The sequence below is a fragment of the Scophthalmus maximus genome, chromosome 9 (assembly GCF_022379125.1).
Source record: "Scophthalmus maximus strain ysfricsl-2021 chromosome 9, ASM2237912v1, whole genome shotgun sequence".
Taxonomy (NCBI): domain Eukaryota; kingdom Metazoa; phylum Chordata; class Actinopteri; order Pleuronectiformes; family Scophthalmidae; genus Scophthalmus; species Scophthalmus maximus.
Window position 1 is genome coordinate 8,736,951 of NC_061523.1, and position 18,508 is coordinate 8,755,458.

An 18,508-nucleotide genomic window follows, 5' to 3' on the forward strand; every position below is an offset into this window, starting at 1 on the left:
TCTTGACACGTCACGGGGGAACAAGCACAGGTGTAGAAAAAAAAAAAGAATGATGGCTGAATTGAAAGGAACAATGTTATCAGGGACACCAGGGCTTTTCCTACATGTCAAAATGTCCACTGTGGAAAAGGACTATTAGCGAAATTTCTGCAACTTTTGTATATGTAAAATGTCTTTTACAAGTTTTTATTGTAAGATTCCGCATCAGACAAAAAGTGTCTGAATGTCTGGAGCCACAACGTGTTCAATAATACATAAACATAAGTAAATTAAAAATAATATAGTGTGTAAACTTTACAAATTAATTCTAATAACAAACTAGATATGTAAAATAAACATTGTAAAAATAAAGCGAAGAGCAGATTTCCTGTTCCATAGAAAGTAACTGTTCCCATTAAATGTGAATCAGATTTATAATCCCCATTGTCTTTACTTTACTCAACCACATTCATCTGACAGCCATTCAACTTTTAGACTATGAGGTTTTATTCACAAAACATAATAAGGTCACTCGATCAGCTATCAATAAAGCTGTACTAGTATTGCTTGTAAATTCACCAATACTAATGTTCCGGTCCTATACTTAAACAAAGCGGTTACTTCTGAGTTTCCTGCTAATACTGCACTTTGGTAAAATAATTCATAATTTGCGATGTGATGTAATGGCATACAGTATGTTTATAGTCATATTTTTACACATAAACTGGCCTCATAAGTATGACCAACAACAATTGCATGTAAGAGCCTTTCTGGTCAGTAAAAACTCCTTCTCTTAACTCCCAGTCCGCCAATGAGACAGTAGACTGTGTTCATGTGAAACCCCGATGACAACATGTGTGAGGTCAGGAGTATTCTTCTATTAATCTGACAAAACACGAGCAATTGCATTACACGTCCTTTTTAAAATCGGGCAGAGGAAGCGAGAGCGCTTGAAGAGTTACATCCACATGCAACTCGGTGTGTGAATTGCACTGTGCTAACTGGAGCAACTGGGTCACCCAAATTTTCAAGGGGAAAATGTTTCCCTCAGGGCAGAATTTAGTGAGGTGAAACATTCGCTGTGTTGGTTTTCAAGACACGGGGCAGACTCCACTGTGCTGATCGCGACACCCGGGACTGCTGCAGACGCTGAACGTGGTCTTTTTTTCCGCCTTATTTTAATTAATTTTTTTCAAGCTGCCATACTGACTCGCAAAACAAACCATGAAGAGGACAGTGAGAATCACCTTGGACTGACACTGTAGGTAAAAGAGAATATCTGACTTAAGTCCTTGGAGGATATGAGCCCATGAAGCCGCCGCTCTCACTGATGACACCAAGGGAATATTCTGTTCTACCTGGAACCTATTTAAGTGAGAACATATGCCAGTACATGTTTGGGTGATCTGGGTGTAAAATACCAATAACTGTTGCAGTTACACAGTTATCGGGTAGACAACCCTTAACATAATTGTTTGAGTGTGTTACATCTCTCTATAATTGGAGGTAAATGGGCCAACAGCCTCACTACAGTTATCAAGCAATGATGAAATATGCTTTACGACCTATTCAATTGGCCGTCAGATTTACCATCTAAAGGATTGGCTCCGAGAACAGGAATTATCTGGTTTGTCAGAGAAAGGTCTTGCACCGGAAGAAGAGATCGCTTCCCCCCCCCAAGCAGAACAAATGCAGACGTCACACAAATATGCACAAATCCATGTGCGGTCAAGCACATAATGCACATGCACAAACAAAACAATGTGTGTGCGCATACAAAGGGAAACCACAGGGATTTGCAGAGGCGTGAATATTCTCCCTCTCTCTGTGAGGTTTACTAGGAAATCGATAGTTATTGGAGAGGTATTTTTTGCCTGTAAGAAACGAACACTGACACAATAGGCCTCATCCTACGTGAGGCGTAGTGGAGTCTCCAGGCAGAAAAATGTAAATATCAAGTGAAGGCCCGTGGGAGTGGGGGATCCGGCACCTACACCATGTACCGCTGAGCACCTGTGTGCCTGAAGGTGCAGATATTTGCTCCCTTCTGATGTTTGTGCAAGGTAAGAGCAAAGTGGAATCACATTCTGCAAATGTCACACAATGGAATCCAGGATGAAAATCGAGTGTCGCACATTGCTGTAATTTCCTTAACCTTCAGCCGCTCAATCAGGGGTACTGGGTACCGGGCACCGCCGATATTTCTCAGCAACACGCTTCTACACAAATAAATATATTCAGCGCTGGTAGCCTTGCAACACAACACGTCTCCTTTTGCTGGTCACGGACTGATATTTACTTAACATTTACCAAACAGACATGAGAGTAATTCTAATCTTCTATTCCAGCTCTCGGACAGAACGAGAGAAACTTTACCCAAAATGTCCATCTTTTTATTAAAAAACTTGTTTAAATGTCATGGCCGAGTACAGGTCAGTATCTGAAAAGGAATGACGACAATGGCAACTTTTCAGTTTCTACTCCAAATCAAAGCATCAGCGACCGTCTCTCCATCCTCACAGCATAGTAACTGCAGGGTAGATACATTATGTATACGTGCACCGCCACACTGCAGCGATACACAATGGATGTACAGCTTCATTTTTAAAGAGACAAGAAGCTCTGTGTCTACCCATGACCTAACCTGTCTCTGCTGGTCCAGAGCGCACAGTGATCGCGCTGACATTATCTCCTCATCTCATCCAGCGGGTCCCTCTGGAGGGCTCCAGAAAGACGACCTCCGTGTCTCTAATTTCAGACACTTAATGAGATTTTTAATTGGCGACCTTTTGAGAACGGTTTCGTGCCACAGCTCATGAGAGCACTCGAGGGGAAGCCAAACCATAACTCGCGCCGCTCACACCTGGATCCTTCATAAAAACCCTTCTGTCCAATATTTACCTTCACCCACAGACAGACATACAGACACACCAACATCCGAAACTACCACTGCTGCTCTTAGGGCAAGAACAAAATCTCTCTGCATACCCAGACGCAAAAGAAGTGATGGGGTGCATCGCTATTTGTGAAAATTCTCGGCTATCTAAGTTTCTTACCGTGGTGAGATATCGCACCCCTGCTGCATGAAGGCGCCCAGCGAAAACCAAAGGGAGTTGAAGATGCCAAACTCGTTGGTCTGCTCGGCACTCTGTTGGTTGGTGTTCTGCTGTGTTGGCGTCTGGCCCTGCTGCACCCCATTGGTGGCCGACGCTTGGGTGGGAGTCTGTGGCTCCCCTCCCTCCTCGTAGTCCTCGGCGTGCCACTCGTACGGGCTGAACCGGCTGACGAGGAAGAGGACGACGCTGACGCCAATGTAGGCGAACACTATGCACATCCAGATCTCGTAGGCCAGCGGGTCGAGGAACGAGAACACACCGGGCTTGGACTTGGTGGGCTTCTTGATCATGATGGAGATACCGAGGGACATGAAGGGCTTGGAGAAGTCGATGACTTCTTCGCGGACCAGGGTGATGGTCAAAGGAGCCACGGCCACATCCGCTTTCTGACGGAAGAAAGATATATGCAGGCTTACAAACTGAAGTACACTGTACCATTAATGTCTATTATGTTCTTCACCGAACACCTTGGAGCAAGAGCATCTTTAACCAAAACAGCTTTAGTAATAAACGCAATAGTTAAAGAATGTTTTCGCAACGGTAGCTGTAATTCTCTGAGAATGTCAGTGTTGGTTGACCTCAGATAGTCTTTGCGTTTACTGCTCATTAGATTAAAATGAGCCGGTGACCGTGGATAAATATTATACCTGCTAAATGTGATGTTATTAGCATTGTAGGCATGTTTGCAGGCTGACATTTGCATTCAGCTCACAGCCTCACAGAGCTGTTATGTGTTATGTGATTGAAGCAACCTTCAAATTATTCTCGTGGTGTAATTATACCCCTGTGAAAATCCTTCTCAGTGTCCCCGTCTTTATGATGTTACCACTGCGGTATTTTAAAACTCGCCATAAAATGTTGTTAGTGCAAATCAAGGCAGATTTCTAAAATACAGTGTTGACTTCATTTAATTGATTGAAATTTTTAGTAGGTTCTGTCTAATTTCAATCTCTACGCGGGGGATAATCCAACACAAATCTCCGTCCACTCACCCCATACACCAGTTCGCCCACCATGCCGTTCCACATCTTGGTTTCAGGATCTCTGGCTCCGTACTTGCCGTCTGACACGACCTTCAGCTTGTACTGGTAGCCCACGTGTTTGGCGATCTCTGCAGCCAGCTCGACTATGTAGCCCTCGTACTTATCATTTCCCACAAGCTGCTCGTGGTTCTTCTTCAGCATCACATACGGGGACTCCTGTCGGATGTGAGGAAATGGTGAGCAAAACCTCATGGATTCGACATCTGCCGTCAAAAATCACATATAGAAAAACAGGCTAACTGTTTTTTGCTTCTCTGATGCAAAAACAAAATCTACACCGGTGACAATTTCTTGACACCAGCTGACGTGACTGTAAGTAACATAACATTTACAGCTAAGATAATTTGCTGAGCTAATTAAGTCAAAGACAGTGTTATGGCTGCTAATAAAGTTTTAGTATGTAGTTAAGATTAATAACACCATGTGAACATTTGGGAAGACATGGATAGATTTTGTGCTTCAGCGCAACACACCCCTCACCCAAATCCATGTTCAAAGCAGAAGGCTTTGGAATAAAGGAAAATCTTTCTGGGCCAAAAATATAATTGTTGCTGTGAAAGATTCGGAAGAAAAGATAATTCTATGAAATTACAAGGTATTATTTTGGCTTTGTTCCTTGAAGGTATGGTGTGTAATTCAGGCACAAAAGGAGCCTAAGTATGATCATTACAGCAGCGTTGCCACATTGAAAGGAGTGTTGATAACATGGCGCAGGCTGCAAGGAGACGGAGGAATAGGGCGGCGTTCTTAAAGCTGGAAGGACATCGGATCTGAGAGGAAGACGTATGTGTGTGTGTGTGTGCGCGTGTCTGTGCATGTGTGTGTGTTTATGCCATGCAGACGGTGAAGCAGAATCTGCCGACCTCTGCTCCGGGGCCAGGTCCTTCTTGTTATATCACACTGACATTTGTACCATCGCACACTGATTGGGTGTCCGGAGAAATCACAGACATCTGGGGCCTCAACTTTACTTTCAGAAAAAATAAAAAGATTTCATAAAGAATACCACTCGTCTGTATTGTATAGCAGGGCCTCCATTCCCACAAGTTGTTATGTGCCTGCTTTCAGCTAAGGCCTTGCTGAGCTCGGCAAATCCTGCCACCATATTTCATCAGGGTAGGGAGTCGGGGTGGGGGTGTTTCCTCTGTGTGTTACCGTTATCTGGGTTCTCCTGCTCTATATGGTTGAGGTGAAGGTAATCATTGTTACAGATGGAAACCTGCGGTCCAGTGGGAGAGACGTTGCATGTAAGAGCCCAGGGAGACGGTGGAGAGAAAGGTCTGGCATGCAGCGCTTCGACAGGCACACACACACTGACACTTGAAAACGGACACACACGTGCACATACAGATACGGCGCGACATACAGAGGGTCCTCCAGGACTCGGTCTAATTGACCTCAAACTGTTCCACTGAGATCCAGTTACTCAAACATGTTAAACACACACACACACACACACACCCACAATGGACTAAGTGGACTGCATTTATATGGAAAATGGAAATAATTATGTTTGAATAGTTTTACCTTTGGTAAAAAAAACGTAAAAACCAACCTGTTTTTGATGAGTTGAGTTAATCAAAGCTCTACAGAGTTTTAAAAATTACAGTTCCTGCAACTACTGCACTTATCTTGACAGTTGCACAAAGAGAATGACCAACTTTTTCCGACTAAAACTAAACCTTACAAATTCCAGTCATAGCCTGGTTTTTACTGTAAAGCCACGATCGCTCGAGCGCTCCGTTGAATATGTTCTGCTCCGCTCCTCCAGGTTTTCGTGTTAAGCCAGGCTTGGTCTGTGTGCACAGGCTGGGACAGCGGGGACTGGGTGGGGTGGGGGGTGGGGGGGCAGGAAGTGATACCGACACATTGGCACGACAACGCGCTACCTCAAGCGACGAATCAGTGCTCACAAAAGTTGTAAGGTACAAAAACTCCCCTGCAGCCCAATAACTGTTCACACCTTATCGCTTCTCTTAGGTTCCAAGACAGAAAACCAATTTATCTTCCTCGAAAAGGGGACACCGATAGGAGATTATGTCGGAGTGAGTTATTTTCGGTCCGTACTCTTGGGACACTGCAACCTTTGGGTTTAAATGAGGGTTTCAATATTGTTTTAATTAGATGCCAATACACTACACGTGACGTTTTTTCTCTAATGCTACCAACATTTTTTGTTTTTTGTCAAATGTACTTCCACAGTCTCCACCACGACCACTAGCGTGTGGCTTTGTCTCTAAACCGTTTGTCCATTACTTGCAGTTGACTTTCATGGTCTCTGATAACTATTCCTTTACACAACCTCAGTTGCAACATGTAAAGTTCATTCGATGCAGCAGAGCTGACGAACATATTAAAATCCTAATTTCTTTTATTTTCCTTCTAATTAATTAAGCTATCCTACAGGCTTCCCCTTGGTGTATTTGTTAAATTGCACTGGACTTAAGCACCATGTCAGAATGGGAATAATGAGAAAATGTGGGCATGGGGAGGCAGTTGTCGTGCCTGAACACGCCGATTAATCTTAAAGTAGCAATAAATCAGCTAGTTATTTATTTCTATTCCTTTGTTATCAAGTTAAATCCGGCACAGACAAACTAAGTGAGCTATACAATTTATTATTTTAATTCGGTGAATTGATTGTATTAATTGTAGTGCTGGGGTTCATTTAGATTCAACTACTCGCTATGAAAAACCATTTTGGCACAAACATGTTGAAGCTTTCAGGAGATATAGTGGCAGTCACACATTCCCCATATCTTGATTACAACCAGGAGGCTGACGTGAACAGTTATTCCCATTCAGGTGCTTGTATGTGCGACAGGAATACAGCCATTACCAGTTGACGCTCAACGGCAATGTCACCGCATATTGTTGTGTTTTGAATGTTTCCTGCTGATGCTAAAAGGTTCCAGGCTGAAAGCTGAGAGATTTGGATCGTGCCTGTGCTCCCCCCCCCCCCACCATGTTATTCCGTATTGTCTCTCAAGCCTTTATCTGGTGAGTGGTGCATTTCTCTTAAGGGAAACCCTTTACCCAATTAACCTCTCACAGTGGAGCACTCACGCTGCCCCGCTAGCCCTGAAGAATATCTCGAATCAGCTAGGGTCTCTTTTTTTTTTTTTAGAAACACACATTTCATCCACACAGTGAACAGCTACGCCTTTTTCTCATTCCAATGAAATGACACGGAGGCAGTAATTCCCAGAGATAAAAGACATTTCCATTTGACAAATACACCAAAAGAGCCAACGCTGGGCTCCAGGCGTCCACCGACGCGGAGTACACTCCGATATTACATTTTCAACGAGATGCACACACTGAGAACATCCTGTACCTGCAGAGACATGTACAATGCCATCTGTATTATCCTCCGCTGTGTATCAGCCAACTACTGCGTGTCCTTTCTTTAGAGAAAGCTCGCTGCCATGAGAGTGGTTCAGATTGAATCTTTTCATCCCTTGTTCTCGAACCCAACCTCCTTCACAGCCCTCTGCCAGCTCCATCTCTCATATGTAGGCCAGGGCACTTCGCACAACCCGGCCACGTAGTCTGATGGCGACATCTGAGCCAAATAAAGAAAGTGTGCAGGAGAGAGAAATGAAGGACACGCTGACAATTCACAGCCTCGGAAATGAGTGCTCATAGTGTATAATCTGACTCCAGTGCTATTTAGGACTGTGTGACTGCTGGGGCCTTCAACACCACTTAATCCACTTGACACGAGATGCGAGGTTATGACGTCCTGTTGCTGTCTTTTAAATGTACAGCAAATAAGAAGTTATCTGCACTTTTGTATGGGAGAGTAGTTGCCAAATGACGCGATTCGGATTCCGGGCAGGCTCCAGACAGAGGGAGAGAAAATGAGCAGGACAGAGTTAAGAGAGGAAGGAGAGGAGGCAGATACAGATCACACGCGTCTGACGAATCCTTTCAGGGGCCCTGAACTTTGGTGACTCTAGCATAAAAGAAAATGAAAAATGTTACCCTGACTTTCTCCGTCTCCGTCTGTCTCGCCTCACCCGCCCCTCCTCCCCCCCAAAATCCCTCAACCTCTGCGTTTGACTCCGACTCACCAAGATAGTGGTGACGATGTAAGTTCTGTTCTGCAGGCCGTACGTCTCGTTGCTGCCTCTCATGAAGCTGGCGGTGGTCACGTACTTCTCGTCTTCATTCCAGTAGCCAACCTGAGACGAGGAGAAACGTGTCACAATCCGGGGCCTGCATTTGTCAAACTGCCACTGCTGCCGTCTCTTAGGAAACAGAGGTGAGTACGCACCCAAAGTATGTATATTTTACATTGATTAGTTAGAGTCATTATGTGCAAATCATTCAGAATAGGGTCATTTAGCCACATTTGATTGAGGATTTTACAACATTTTCATTTATCAGGGGTCCAAACAACATCTGATAGTGATTTTGTACGTCACATTTCACTATCTGTACTGTACAGCAGAATGTGTGTCGTGCCCCATTATGGTTTTCATTCGGTTCGGTTTCCATTGTTTCATCCCAGCTTATACACTGATACGTTATATTAGAACAAATATTACTGTACATAGTTCATATATTTAGAATACAGTCTAAAATCAAATTGAAAAATGTGTGACCGTGTCACTGAATTAATTGTAATGTTTTTCAACAGTGCAGATGTAGTCTTCGAGTGTCTTTTCCCACTCAGAGCAGACACACGCAAATGATCTTGGAATCATTATCGTTATAAAAGGTTGCTCTTCCACTTCACTGTAAGTAGTAGAGAGGCGCTTGTTAACATTTCATTTTTTACAGTCTTTGACACTTTCTTGATTGTAATTCTTAGATGTTTCAGGCATAAACCTTTCTTGGACATTTTTTCAAAATAATAATGACAATGAGCTTGCCGGCACAGTTTTTTTAAATATGGTTCTCAAGCAAGAATGAATATCAGAGACTGGCCCCCTCGGGCTTCTGGCTTACCTTCTTGGGTCCGGATGGAGCCAGTTCCATGACGCTAACGGTGTAGTTTGTTCTGCGGCCTTTCTCGTTGAACTGAATGTGACCGGTCAATCCATCTATACGGACCTGTAATGGAGTCACAAATATTGATGAAGTAACATTGCGGAGCTCGGACTTGCCTCGGCAGATGAGTGAAAAGTGGCTGCCGAGAAAAACATATTCTCACGTCCGCAGTGGCAGCAAGCGTTCGCGTGTCACAAGCTCACATGCGATGGAATGTCAAGCATAGTTTTTCAGTGTTGGTGCGGTATTCATTGGTGGAATTCCGCGGGGCCCCCGGGTCCCCACGGAGGTGAATGACAGACGGCGTGCGTGTATGTGTGCGATGCAGTGTGTTTGTCTTGGCTGTGTGGTGGGAGTTAATTGAGCGAACGCAGCTTCAATCTCCAGTCTATCTGCAGGCAGATGGCTGGAGTGACTCTGAGCAGGCCTCTGCACAGCCACTCTGCAGACAGAGCCGCAGGCTGCGTGCGCGTCACACGTATGCCCTTGCAACGCGCATGTACCATACACTTTTCATACACTATGTAGATTCGGTTCCACGTTTTAAAATTACATTTGAAAGATTTGGCTTTGGGAACTAGGCTTTCGCAAAGACGTACTTTTAAATATAAAACATTAAATTGTCCTCGCACCCTGTGTATGTGCATCAAAGAAGTCTCACAGCCAGCCCAGAATTTCCATTTCCATTGGCAAACATTACATCTCCAAACTCAATTGCTGATGTCATATTCCATGACGATCACGGCAGAGTGTTATTGCCCGCAGGTTTTGTTTACTAGCCATGATGTCACATTTGATACTGGAGAGCTCTCCTACGACTTAATGTGAACTTTACACGACAGAATGAGACCTAATTTGTTCAGCCAGCCCCAACTCAGGAGCCGTTAGCTGATGTGTCACTCAAGATTTTGTGCAAATGTGTGCGCCGGTCCATGTATGTGCATGTGTGTGTGTGTGTGTGTATATCCGTGTGTGTTTCTTTGTCTGGGCGCAGACCTGCTGCAAGGCTCTCTGGATGTCTATGCCCTGTCCCCAGGGGGCCGGTGGGTTGGCCAGACACTCTCCGGCGTTGCCCCTGCGAGAGATGTCTATCCTCTGTCTCCTTAAATTCTGGAAGGCCGTGGACATGACTTTCACCCCGTCATACGTTAGAGCTCCAGTGTACTGCGAAGAGAGGGCAGACAATTCAAACAGAAGCGACACCGAATAAATAAAAATAAAAAACTGATGGAGGTAATTTTGAGTCAATTCTTGGACTGTACAAACACAAATGTTTGGAATCGGAATTAATCCTCTGTCTCGGCTGGTCGGCCAGTTGTTAGGGCAAAAAAAGAAAAAGAATCAATAATCGTTTAAACAGGAGAAATCCCACATCTGAATCAACAAACTCTGATGGGATCAAGGGTTTGTCTGCCAACTAAATTTAATGAAATCCCTTTTATAACTTTTCCCAATTCGTGGCTGACGGTCACAAACAAACCGACTGAAAAGGGAAATAAAACCCCTCTAGGTCAAGGTAACCGTGACCTCGCACAGAAGATCAGTGATTACAACTCCACGGTTACCTTGACAACTCTGAGCTTTTGCTGCACTACTTCTTCTTTCGAGTCAGTGGAAGGAAAAATAAAAGAAGAGCAGACAGGAGACAATAAGGGTTAAATACTTTGAGTCCACTCTTGGGCACTTTGGAGTCCTTATTGTCAAACTCCATCCACTGCTGGACGACGCGGCTGACGCCGGGCGCCGAGTTGTTGACGAGCTGGAAGCCGGTGATGTTCGCCCCACCTTTCCTCAGGTCCGTCAGGTCGATGTCCAGGAAACCCTGAGGACGGGCAGAAGGGCGGGCAGGGGAAATCTGTTATAAATCCCACTTTAAGACGTGTGCACAGTGCGTGATTATTGTGCGCAAAGCAGATTCTTAAAAGAAACACACCAAAATGCCAAGCAGTGGGCGATTAACTGAAAAACAAGAGACCTTCCATTCAAGAAGGATTCAGATTCAGGACTACTAGGTCTACTAATCGCCCGACTAGACAGTGTTTCCACTGGAGTGACAATCATACTGTGACCCCTAAAAACAAATCAATGTCTACTTGCAACCCCTCCTCAAAGGTTATGCCTCAAAGTGGACTTCAAATGTGAGCACTTCAAAAGTCAAAAGAGAAATTATTCCCTTAAAGATTCTTTCATTTGAAGGGTTTTCAGAGACCTGACGCTGTCAAAGTATTGGGTATTTCAACCAAGTTCTTATCCATTTATTCATCTTTTGCCCCCCCTTGGAACGCAGGATATGAAAACGGAAAAGAAAATCGATTTCTGAAGCATTGCTTTTGTTTCCAGTAGAATTACTCACTTGTGCCTCTAAGACCGGCCAACATATGAAAGCGCTGACGAGGGGTCACAAGTAGGACGAGTAGCCAAAAGGTTAGAAACCAGGGACTGATTTGGAAGAGAGCATCGTGGTAACTGTTTGAACCGTCCCATCCAGGGTGCAAGGGTTAATCACATAATGAAAATGACAAATCCTTCTTTTTTCACTCAGAGAGTTTATCCCATTGAGCAGACTCCATCCCAGTCTTTCCCCAGGGACAAGAGTAGTGAGAAAGAAAATAGAAAAACCTCATTTCATGGAGGGAGCAGTCCGCGGCAAATCACTGATAGACTCAGAGTCGTCATTGGCTACCGTTATCAACGGCAGGATCAAACCCTTACGGGCTACTGTGAACAATACAAGGGATACCTCAGGCGGAGCTGAATGGAGAAAGGAGTGATTTGCTGTAATGGTATCTCCTACTTGTCTTTTTTCCTCTGACTATTTTGTGGGGAAGCGTGTTTTTTTTTTAGAAAGGGAGGAAGACAGCAGGGTGGGAGAGGCAGTTTCAGAGTCTCAGCGGGCTGCCGGTTAGCACGGGGAGGAGGAGACGGAGATGGGTGGGAGCAGAGGGAGAGGGGGGAGAGAAGATTTGTCGAAGATTTAAGAGCAAAAGTTTTGACAGATGAGAGGAGAAGGTGCCTCGCTGGAATCGTCTCCTGCTCGACAGGCGTCTGGCTGACAACCCACACCTTTCCATCCCCTTTTTCTTTCTTCTCTGCTCTGATGTCGTTCGTTTCATGTTTCAGTTGAAGCCTTGGCTCTCTCTTGACCGTACTTCTGTGGCAAAAGTCTCACTTGTTTACTCTCTCTGATCGGTCATTTGCCTACAGCGAGGGGGTACGAGGTCAGGCAGAGGTGACCTGGTGTGTTAACGAGAGCAAAGTTCAAATTGTTTCTTGCTCTTCGTGAACGCACGAATGGAAGCGAAGAAGAGGATCCAGCCTCCCCCTCTCCTCTCACCGCTGTCTCCCTGATGTACATGCGTGTGTTGCCAGGTGTCCTTATTTCTCAGCCGAGCAGTCTTCCTTTTCCCTGCTTCATGTATAAGCTAATGCAGCGCAGTCAGCTGAAGAGGTTACTATAGAAACAAGCCTTTCCTCTCTGGACGTGGAGGGACCAACTATTCTCTGTGTAAAGGCGTCGTGGAGTAATGGCCTCCTGAGGAGGGGATGAAGTCACACTCCCCACTGTGTGTGATCTGAACTTTGACCTCTCTGAGTTTCTCTGCTCTTTGCTCTGGGAGCCGCACATCGATGATACGACAGGTACGTGCGAAACCAATGGCCCTCCCCGTGTTTATAAGGCACGACGGTTGGCTCCGATTGGCAGCGATGTTAACGTGACATTTAGTTGGACACGCCGACGCCTCTTTTCTTCACCACAAACGCTGAACATACGCACAGACTGTCGAGGCAACACCTTGTCCAGAACACGAAGAGTGAGCGAGCTGTGGCCTGGTGAAGCAATTGGTTTGGTCCGCGATGCTGGTGCCAGTTTGACATCTAGATGCAATGAATGTTGTATATTTCTTTGTATGTAATATGGTCAGAGAGACAGCTGCAGATGTACAGACAAGTAAATACATTATGGGAATTATGAAAAAGGTGCAGGGATATAAAAAGTTTCTTTTTTTGCACAAACCTTTTAACGGGCCCATTATAAATGACGGTAGCCACTTTGCCAATCAGCCGTTATTACCCTGCAAGTCTTATCATTTAAAATTAAATCTGGCAAACTGGCCAGACAAGAGAGATTGTGCTAATCTAAAAACCCCCGCAGTGAGAAATTGTTCGCGCCAGCAGCTGCATATTAATGCTGTTATTATTACAGCTTCTGTTGATGTCCATTTTCCCTTCGTCTGGTTGCATTTAGCGAGACGGAACAGAGCTGTGGGGGTCCTACCTGCCATTCGCACTGAGAAAATGATCTTATATACAGAGCTAATGTTTATAAGCTTGCATCCATTGGCTCCCTGATCCCCTTTCTGTCACGGGGAGTCTGCATAGATTTTTCTGTGTCTGGCTGTCACGGCTTTCCCACTTGTGCTTCACTGTAAGTCTACTGCTGCCCCGCTGTTATGTCTGCAGGTATGACAGCGCGGGGAAAGAACACGTGGTGTATAGCTGAGAAGGAAAACGGAATAGAAGAGCATAGAAAACATGGAATCAGAGCATATATATATAAATAAATAAATAATAATTCCTTACCAGGTTAGCCAGGATGTAGTGGTAGCTCTTAGCATTCTTGCCCTGTTCGACAATCTGGAAGACAAAGGTAGAGGAGAAATGGAGAATAAAATGCCCGTGATACAAAAACACAGTTGGTGTGTGTGTGTGTGTGTGTGGGAGAGAGAGAGAGAGTCTAATAGAGTGAGGGGAGGCTTTTAACGGCGTCTCAGCAGTGTGCCTGGTACAGCGTACAGTACTTGACCTTGTGCAAAACAGACAGAGACCAGGTTCACAAGAAATCAGAGCAAAGAGAACACTGAACAGCGTGCCGTATAAAAGGGGCGACACATTTCACAATTGTCAGCTTTAAACTGTTCGGTTGCACATTAACAGATTACCAGCTTCTTGAAGACAAAGTAGCTTAAAGAAAATGACAGTTCTGGAGTCAGCTGGAAACATCTCCTATCCTCTGCCACTTCCTCATCTCCGCTCCCTCCATCGCCTCCCGTTTCCTTCTCCCATCTCCCATCCTCTTCTCTTTTTTCAGTGATGAAACGTGTTACTGTGAGGCATTTGAATTTGCCTTGGGCCAGACACCCACTCACCGAGAGCAGAAAAAGACATTATATCTTCAACACACAAACGCACCACTAATGCGATTTATATGTCCAAATACTAAATGAATGAATGAATTCAAATGTTAGGAATACAATGCCTAACCACACATAAAGGCAAGTCACACCCAAAGAGAAACCATGCTGAAAATTGAAGAAAGAGAGGATAAACAGTTAAATGAAAATAGGCAGCGGGGTCAATTGACTTAATGAAAGTGGTTGAAAATGAATGAATAAATAAATGAATATTTAATGCGAAGGAAACCTTCGCATTAAAAATTGCAATTAGTCACCTCATTTGTAAATATAATACTGTACACATCATTATATTCCCTTCCCTCCCCCTCCTACACTCTTTTTTACCGAGTATGGTTCTCCTGAGAGCTCGGGTTTGATCTTTGATATAATGTCTAAATAAAAAAACAATTTTCTTCCTCCTCACACTCCTCATGGTCTAACAATATCATCAAATAATGCAGTCTGTCGGGGCTGAACCGTACACAAGCCCCTTTCCCACGCCTACTGTACACACCCCGTCTCTCCTCTCGCCTGCGCTGCTGTCGTTCTCCGTCTGCGGGCGACACAGGTCAGCTGAGCACCTCGGGTCGGGGCAGTTTAAACAACACACTGAGGCGGGTGGTGCAGCGCCAGAAGTGGTTTATCCACTTTGACTGACATGTGCAGACATAAAATGAAAAAAAAAGAAACAAAGAGGCTGGTGGCACTCTGGGCTGATGTCTACTTCTCCTGTGTGTAGAGTGTGTTTGTGTCCTCACAGCATACCAGGCAGTCACATAAAATAAGTGGACAGCACTAATTCAAAGCCATGCACCATCCAATTATTAGCCGTAGCACGGAGGATAAAGAATTTTCACCGTCTCCTCTTCCTCTCCGTGAACATTTTCTCCTGTGTACACTTTGTCGAGTGCACTCATTTGCTTGTGTGTGTTAGTGTGTGTGTCCAATGATGCTGTAGGTCATGACAGACGGTGGCATTTGTTATTAATGGTGACCCCGGCACAAGGCGGGCCCCGCGGCTGAGCCCCGGGCAAGGAAAGAAAAAAATCTAGGGGGAAGGAGGAGAGACGCACAGCAGCGCTGACACCAATACACCCGACAACAGGGGGAAAGGCACACACACATTAATGCCTCAGCGGACTGTCAAATGGAAAATGTTTTGGATGTGAGGAACGTTTTAATTATTCATGCCGATTTGAAGAGTCATTCAGAGTTCAGCCCCAAGAGAACGGGTCATTTTTTGGACTGTGTAGGAAAACACACACGGAGGTACATGTCCTGTCACGATAAATGTCCTCCGAGGAGGGGACGTCAACGGTCGGCCGACGTGAGGAGTCGGCCTGCGGATACTGTCAGCGACTTTATCGCGTGAGAATCTCTGTACGCCGTGAGATGAACACAGGAGTGAGTTTAAAGGGCAGGAGAGGCAGAAGTGAGACGGAGGCAGATGCGGGTGATTGATGGCGGCCGTCTGAATGGAGAGAACTTCTCGGGGCTCAGCTCCTGTAAACTGGTGAGGAACTCATGCAATAACCTTAACCAGAGACGCCGGGGCCATCAATAACCTTCAGAGAGAGCAGACGTAGCCTGCACCAACAGATGGGGACTGTCTGTGTGTGCGTGCAGGTGTGTGTGTGTCTGTGTGTGTGTGTGGTCCAGGTAGCACTCAAGTCCTGGTGACCTAAATGTGTTTACACAGTCACAGTGTGTGTGTGTGTGTCTGATGTGTGAACATGAATAAAGTGCACCTGTGCTATTTCTTGTGCAGCACAACAATTACAACCTGTCTGAAAATTATCAATCATACAATTGGCAAAAATACATTTGTTGTATTAAGTTACTTTGCTGATGTATGCCTGTAAAAAACATTTTTGTTCTGACATTTTGACTCGTAATAACAGGAAAAGCACAGTTTGAACCAAGGCGAGACAAATTGGAGCTCTTGAAATCAGCTGACCTATTCATTGGAAGAATTACACACGTGCTTTTTGGTGTTTAGTCATTTTTTAAGGCAACTTGTTCTTGATTTCAGACAGAGGTAGTAAAAAGCAGGCTTGTTGAAAAGACAACCGTCGCTTGCAGATTTATTTGGCTGCGTGTTAGCAAGCTGATCAGCAAATGTTAAGTAACATTTCTGGCTGACTTACTGGTGTCCAATTAATTAATTCTAGACTTACAGATAGTTAGTATAGAGGAAGGCAAGATTAGTCTGTTAGCACATTGCATGTCGTTGTTTAGCTCTCCTACCTACATAATATCTCAGGTCACGAGTAGACATTAAAACTACTGTTGATAGGCTCCTTGGCCTTTGACTGCTTGGTTACTACTGCCAGTAATAAGAAAGGTAGCCTCACAGCAAACACACTGTTTAATCAGTTTTTGCTCTGCTTATGGTTTCGGTAAGGCGACAAGTAAGATCTAATGCTGAGACGAACTCCGACTGCAGCCCCATGGACACCTCTTCCAACATGCAGTGAAATCCAAAGCCAGACCTGCCATGCCTAGTTACGGTTGCTAAGCTGTGATTGGACAATCTCTGGTCAGGGGAGGATACCAGGATCCTTTTTTCCCTTTCAATAGTACAGTGGTGAGTGAGTGATGATGCTATCAAAGAAGAACTGCCGACTCCAAATGCCAACGCTGTGTTATTTATCGCTCCTGTCCTTAATGCTCCAGGAGACCAAACACAAGAGCCGACCGCCAACCAGCCCCCACTTTTCACTCACACCCCCTCTTTTTTCCTGACTGCCTCTCTTCTTTGTTCGTCTGACTGAAATTTAAACACGCACAGCCTTGTTCTTAGTAGAGTATTTTTCATTAGTGTTCAGCATATCTTTCTGGGGAAGCCTTTTAAAACATAATGTGCAGGCTAAAACGACGGAAATGTCATTATGGTGTAAATTCCAGTATGATTACATTACTCCCCCATGATTGCCGAAACGGAAAATGCTCTTTACCTTTCTGAGGATGCCGGTGAGCCTCTCCGTCTCACAGTCAATGATGATCTGGCCCTCCTTCCTCTTGTCCAGATCCTGAAACACTTTCAGGAATGAGGCCTCCGTCATGGTCTCCACGTTCACCGAGGTCACCAGCCAGTTCCTTTCGGCAGCCGTGTCCAGGACCTTCTGCAGCACCGACAGGCCTGGGGAGAAGGAGAGGAGGAGGAAGAGCTGAAACTCTATGGGAAATGTACATGAGCTAAAGTTCAACTGGATCTGTGGGCATTTACAACAAAAGTTCTGACTAGTTGGTAATAGTGATACTAGATTTTATTAGGCAGCATGACGTATAAATGATGTGCAGGTCAACCTAATACTTTATGTAGTTTTATTGGGATCTAAAATATACATTAAAACAACTGGTATGCTCATCCATCAGAATCTAGCCTGTGGGACGGTCCATCAAACACACTGACATGTACAGGTGTGCTTTCCCAGCTCGTACAGCGCCGGGCTGAATAATCACCACTTTCACACTAACAGATAATCAGCCCGTGCATCATCACGGACTACACGCTCACGGCCAGCATTGTGCCCTCCCAGCACCAATTACAGGCGCCGCTACTCAATTACACTGTCACCGATACGCTGCCGCGGCAGCTGAGCATCACAAAGAAAGAGGCGGCGCGGCCAATGAGCAAGGGGGCTCGCGCTAAGACAGGAAATAAAAGGCGATTAGAGAACACATTGATCTTGAGCTCTGATTTACAATCTGACTCACTGTTGTGCTGCTCTGCGGTTGGCAGTAGACCAATCAGATTCCTTCCGAGCTGGCAGCCGCAGTTGTTCCACAGAGTAAATAAAGTAATTTCACCCGCAGCAGACTGGCAGCCATTACCCAAATGAATTATCGCAATTACAAAATTTAGAAATGTAAACGAAGACATGATGTTTTTTTTTGTTTTTTACACTAAGCTGGCAAACACTTTTAAAGCCACTGTGGGCCTATACACGATGCGTTTTGCATATCCTCGAAGCTTGTTTGTTCACATTCACACAGGCATTTTATGCATATTGAGCAAAATGTAAAAATGGCTTATCCACAACGACAAACACAACACAGAGCCTGTCAGAAAAAGAATGAGAAATGCAGTCCCAACCTCTGAGAGATGATTGCCGGGCTTTATTAGAATGCACACCAGCTGCTCTCCAGGCAATTCATGCTGCCTGTCTGACACCAGGTCATTAAGGAAATAAAA

At 44.9% G+C, this 18,508-nt stretch overlaps 1 protein-coding gene across 1 annotated transcript in view; it reads right to left on the minus strand.

The window, feature by feature from the left end:
* The window catches only part of gria1a (glutamate receptor, ionotropic, AMPA 1a), a 72,202-nt gene that overhangs the window by 24,287 nt on the left and 29,407 nt on the right, over window positions 1-18,508 (minus strand). The window contains 8 exon segments of the mRNA XM_035649781.2: window positions 3,036-3,481; window positions 4,088-4,294; window positions 8,215-8,325; window positions 9,095-9,199; window positions 10,133-10,300; window positions 10,800-10,958; window positions 13,718-13,771; window positions 17,268-17,452. Coding sequence (XP_035505674.2) covers window positions 3,036-3,481; window positions 4,088-4,294; window positions 8,215-8,325; window positions 9,095-9,199; window positions 10,133-10,300; window positions 10,800-10,958; window positions 13,718-13,771; window positions 17,268-17,452 — 1,435 coding nt within the window.